The sequence below is a fragment of the Gymnoscopelus braueri genome (assembly GCF_963280865.1).
Source record: "Gymnoscopelus braueri genome assembly, chromosome: 23".
NCBI classification, from domain to species: Eukaryota; Metazoa; Chordata; class Actinopteri; order Myctophiformes; family Myctophidae; genus Gymnoscopelus; species Gymnoscopelus braueri.
In genome coordinates, this window is record NC_137625.1 from 5,996,941 (window position 1) to 6,002,940 (window position 6,000).

General features: G+C 41.0%; 1 protein-coding gene across 1 annotated transcript in view; it reads left to right on the plus strand.

Moving 5' to 3' along the window:
• The window catches only part of LOC308079816 (kinesin-like protein KIF21A), an 80,165-nt gene extending 74,165 nt beyond the window's left edge, over positions 1-6,000 (plus strand). The window contains exons 35-37 of the mRNA XM_080421421.1: positions 581-751; positions 2,287-2,495; positions 2,642-6,000. Coding sequence (XP_080277547.1) covers positions 581-751; positions 2,287-2,495; positions 2,642-2,684 — 423 coding nt within the window. The 3' untranslated portion in view covers positions 2,685-6,000. The remainder of the gene's footprint in view (positions 1-580; positions 752-2,286; positions 2,496-2,641) is intronic.

Here is a 6,000-nt window from a genome sequence, read left to right on the forward strand (position 1 = left end):
GCATTATGGATCAAACGGAGAAAAACATTTCTCCGTTTAAATTTTTACATTGAAGTGGATGGAAAATATACTTTTTGAAAATCGTTTTCTCCTAGTTCCTTTGAGATTAAAAAAAAATAAAAAAAATAAAATTTTTATTTTGAAAAAAACATTTTTTTTAGGTGACGTCAAAAGACGTCATTGGCACTGATGGCACACTGAAAACGGCCGTCAAAAGACGTCATTGGCAGTGAATGAGTAATGTCAAAGCTTTAATCATCTCACAGCTTAATAGTTCTAGCATTGCTTCAATTATGAGTGTACATTCACACACTCATAGATATATAGAAATACATTTGTATAACCACATGAACCCACATGAATGTCATAATAGGCAAACATTTGGCAACAATAGCCGATCTGCAAGCTCACAAAGTATATAGGGTTTAAGTGGTTCGTTTTTTTCCACATGTTCATCAATTCATCACCGTGTGTGTGTGTGTGTGTGTGTGTGTGTGTGTGTGTGTGTGTGTGTGTGTGTGTGTGTGTGTGTGTGTGTGTGTGTGTGTGTGTGTGTGTGTGTGTGTGTGTGTGTCTCCAGATGTTTGAGGTAACAGAGGGGGCCCAGGGCAGCGTCACTCCCAGCTACACGTTTGATCCTGCCCACAACAACGGCATGGAGGCCCTGCTCCTCCAGGGGGACAGTCTGTATAGCGGCTCCAGAGACTACTGCATCAAGAAATGGGACGTGGCCAGCAAACGACTGCTACAGGTACAAGACAACGATAAAAGCTAGTTTCTACAGGTGCAGGACAACGATAAAAGCTAGTTTCTACAGGTGCAGGACAAAGATAAAAGCTAGTTTCTACAGGTACAAGACAAAGATAAAAGCTAGTTTCTACAGGTGCAGGACAACGATAAAAGCTAGTTTCTACAGGTGCAGGACAAAGATAAAAGCTAGTTTCTACAGGTACAAGACAAAGATAAAAGCTAGTTTCTACAGGTGCAGGACAACGATAAAAGCTAGTTTCTACAGGTGCAGGACAAAGATAAAAGCTAGTTTCTACAGGTGCAGGACAACGATAAAAGCTAGTTTCTACAGGTGCAGGACAAAGATAAAAGCTAGTTTCTACAGGTACAAGACAAAGATAAAAGCTAGTTTCTACAGGTGCAGGACAAAGATAAAAGCTAGTTTCTACAGGTGCAGGACAACGATAAAAGCTAGTTTCTACAGGTGCGGGACAACGATAAAAGCTAGTTTCTACAGGTGCAGGACAACGATAAAAGCTAGTTTATACAGGTACAGGATTTTTGAATTTGAATCAGTAACAGCAACACAAATCAATTTTTAGTTTTTTGTTAAAAGGTTAAAGCACTATTCTGCTAGTAATCATTGCTTTAGAGTGTTTGTTCAGTAACAGGGGTCTCTGCATCTCTCCAGCTCTTTAACACATAAGCTGCCATGGACGCAGATCTGCTGCGTCCTATTAGATACAACCGTGGGCTGCCAGAATAATCTAGGACGCAGATCTGCGTCCTAATGTTTAATTTGGTTAATAGACGATCACGCTGTTTTATTTACATTCCGAGATCAGTTTCGTTTTCCACTCACCTCCGCTTCACCCGGAAGCAATTTCAGCGATTTCCGTTTCCGGTTTCCGGTTTCCGGTTTTAGCTTGAAAAATGCGCTATTTAGGCCAAAACACATTTTTTCACACGGTATAAAATGCGAACGGAGAGCTCCACTTCTATTTTCTTTAGTCTGGGTGACGAGCAGTCATCGTCGTTGTGTATCACAACGGTCTGGTCGGCGATCGGCGATTGTCGAAAACGTCACATCCGGTTATGAAGTATTTGACTGTTTGACTCTGTTTGGGGGGGTTGAGTGAGTCAGCTAGTGATCGAGGTGTCTATTTGCTGCTCGCTGCTGGTAGAACTGTCGTATGTGTTTAAAACCGCAGTCAGACAATTTATTTGAATGAAAAATTACAAAAAAAAACTAAAAAAAACTGTAGATGCGTTCCCGGATTGAACGGGTTAACCCTTTAAGACCTGAGGCGATTCTTTAAAATGTTTTCTAAATCCTAACAGTTTTTTGGAAAAAAATCGAAAACATTTTTTTTCAAGATTTTTCAAAAATAGCAGATCTGCAAGCTCATAGCGCGGCACTCAGCTTGTATATCTGCTATTTTTGAATAGCCTAAGAAATCTAAAGTGACACAGATTCGTTCCAGGTCTTAATGGGTTAAACTAGTGTACTATGTGCACTTAACCACTGACCTAGTATGTACTTGTGCCCCATTGCAGCAGTCCTCCAGTCTTCCAGGGCTGTCTCCAGACTGGGTGAGTGCCCTGGCCATGGTACCAGGCAGCCCGATGCTTCTAAGTGGCTGCAGAGGCGGGGTCCTGCGACTCTGGGACACCGACTCTCTGGTGCCCCTAGGGGACGTCAGGGGACACGACAGTCCTATCAACGGCCTGGCCACCAACAGCAGTCACATCTTCAGCGCCTCCGAGTGAGTCACAAAGGCAGCCGTTACACAGTCACATTCATATGGAGTCTACAGTTTGTATAATGTTAATATAACTAAAAGTGTGTGTGTGTGTGTGTGTGTGTGTGTGTGTGTGTGTGTGTGTGTGTGTGTGTGTGTGTGTGAAATAGTGATCGGACGGTGAAGATTTGGCGGGCGGACGGAGTTCGCTGATGCTGACCAATGATCAGGGCCCGAGGACAGTCGATCCACTGATCAGTACGCAAGGACCGTCAGTCCACTGATCTGCAGTCAGTTACAAAGGAAGCGCCCCGGAAATGAGTGACCTGACCGTTGTAAACCTTGTGTCTCAAACTATAATGGGTCTTTTGGGTCCCCATAAGGTCAAATTAATGTCTTAAAGACCTAGGTTGGTCTGGGTTTTTCCTAATTACCCAGAGTCAGTTAAACTCAGTTAAACACATGGATTTTATGGGGGGGGTTTCATTTATTTTATTATCTCTCTGTGTGAAGTTTCAAAGTATGTCGAACGGCAAGCGTAGCCTACCGCTTAGCTCAATTCAAACACAAGTATAGCAGCTCCTCTGAAAAGTATGGAAATACACCTTTACGCTACCCCAAAGATGGATGGCTGGTCTTAACAAATCTACACATTCTAATTTATGTCTTAATGAAGGATCTTTTTGCTAATTGCACCATCAGCAAAGACATTTGATTACATAAAAAAAGAATATCACACAGCTGTTGAACACGATGCATATTTCAGAAAAAAAGTAATTGCAAATTATGATGTAATTGTATCTAATATACTTGTGAAAACATTTGTCCACTTTCAACCTGGGCAAGAATAAGTAGTTCAAAATAGCCAATCTACAAGTTCCCAACGTGTCGCAACGTGTTGTGAGCTTGTAGATCGGCTACAACATCATTGAACCAAGTATGAAATGGGGCTTAAGTGGTTAAAAATAATTAAAGCTAGGCTAACGTGCACAAAGTATTAAAGCCTCAGCTTTGCTGAAGGTCTCTTTCCATACTTTTTTGAGCGGGGAGGAGCTGTGACTTGACAAGATGTAAAATAAGCTCAGATCAATATTGAACATATCTTCAAACTGCACACTTAATTTATTCTTCATGGCACGAGGTTGTCACTTCAACTCACGTGTGAACCATTGTGAGCTTGAATATAAGTTATTTTAGGTAAGTGACACGTCACATAGTTGTACTACAGAGTATAACATTTTACCCTGTCATTTGTTGATTAGGGTTCATGTCACTGACTCTGATCTTGCTGCACTTTGTAAGTCGCTCTGGATAAGAGCGTCTGCTACACGCATAAATTGTGAATTATTTCTCTGTTTGTAGGGGGAAAATACAAAAAAAGTACAATCGTCCCCCCAAATTCTTTCAATGAGATGAATTAATAAATTTGGGTCCTAATGCTAAAAAAGTACCAGAAAAAGAATGAAAGCATTCTCCAAGCTCCACAGGGAGAAGGATAAGCCACAGAATGATTCTGGACTCAGCACAAAGACCACATGGGTAGGTCTGCAGCTATTCTTTATTTTCTTAGCAATTATTCTATCAATTACTTTTTCCAATAATCGAGAAGCATTTTATAATCGACAAAAAATTTGTTGATTTTGTCACTAAATCAATTAGTCTGATTAAGTCCTGTTTTATACTTTGTCGTACGACGGTGTGTCGCTGTGAGCTTTTAGATCTGCTATTATCTCTATTTTTTGTCACCTGTAATGAGATAATAGGATTTTCTTACCCCAAATCAGCTTATTTTATTAAATTATTATTATTTTTATTTATTTTTAAATAATCATTTAAATCGATCTACACATGGGACATCTCCTTATGCACACTGTAGAATGCTGCTGCTGACAAGCACTCTGCTGCTGGGAAACAACACCAGTTCTCTGTCCCAACTCGATGTGAGGGACAGAGATCAATGCAAAATAGAGAAGAAATGGAGGGTATTTCTATTATAGGTGTCCAGCAACAACTCTGTGCATACGCAGAGTTGTCTTTCAGTGTTGTCTTTGAGGGTGACATTATTCCTCTGCACAGAGCTGAGGGGATGTCATGTATTCTCCTCAACCAGGGACCAAATGACTGCTGTAACTGTATGCGCTGTTGCTTTCCTCAGCTGTCACTGCCAAACCCCCTCTGATAGAAGGAACACAGCAAAAAATCCTTCATGTTAACTTAACTCTGAGAGAGAGAGTGTGCAAATTGACCCTTAAGGGTTGCTCGGTTGGTTTAGCGCTCGCCTTTTTAATCGCAAGTTTCTGGGTTGATAACCGGCACCGCTGACTCGGCTTATGAGTAGCATGGCTTGAGTAAGACGTGTGGTAAGTACTGGGAACTGACAGTAGGAGGCGCTACAAGCTTGTGAGCTTGTAGATCGGCTGTGTTCAGCAAAGATGCTGTATTTAGTTCAGTGCGAAAAGGCAGCCCTGGTCAGCTATATGGGTTTAAACACTTAAACCCCAGCATCTGTATTGTGGGGAAAGCTTTTGCTGAAAATAGCATATCGCCAAACTCACTGTGAGCTTGTCGATCGGCTATTTTCTGTGAAAGCTTTCCCTGCAATTACAGAAAACAGAAAATACACTAGTATTGAGCCCTGAGGGACTCCGGTTAGTTACCCATATGGGGTTTAAGTGGTGTGGTTAATTACTAAGGGTTTGTAATAAGGCTGATAAAGAGAGTGTTGGGTTTCATTATGATGACGTGGGTTTGATTCACACTAAGTGGATCAATCGCCTAGTTGTCTGTAAGATACAAAGAAACATTCCGTTGTGTACCTAAGACTGTGGTCTGTCTTGAAATTCAAAGCACACTCCTGTACAGGATTCAGAACATGCATTCAGTCCTTTGTTTTCCATGTAAATTGTTTGTATTTATTTGTGAATATTAATCAGTGATTTTTGATTTGATTGATTTAATTTTTTTTAATTTTTGTTGTGTGTGTCTTATCTACGGTAGGCCTAATCAATCAACAGCAGTGATTGACGAGCTGTTTTAAGGGAAGGCCTATGGGTATCCATTAGTGACAGAATACTGTATATCGTCTCTGTCGGGTGGAATCCTGTTACTGTCCAAAACTGTTACTTTTCCAGGATTCAAATCCACAGATTGCAGATCTACAAGCTCAAAACGCGTCGCTTGCAGATCTGCTACTTTTGATGCTTTTGTGTGACGCTGTAGTGTGATCAAGTAGGTCGTTAACTTACGAATAAAACACAAAAAGTTAGAACATGGAGATAACAGGTTTCTGCCTGACAACAAGCATGTGGGCTGTACAGAAACTTTTGTCTGGTGTTCCTCATCAGCTGAGGTGTAAATATGAGTGCCTGTGATGAATCCTATACTGTACTGTAGATGGTGGCTACATTAGCACTACCTAATATCGTTGCTGTCAGGCAGAAACCTCCTATCTCCATATTGTAGTTATATTATTGTAAAGTTGCAGATCCGCAAGCTCGAAAGCTTGAGCTTGTAGATCTGTTACTTTTGC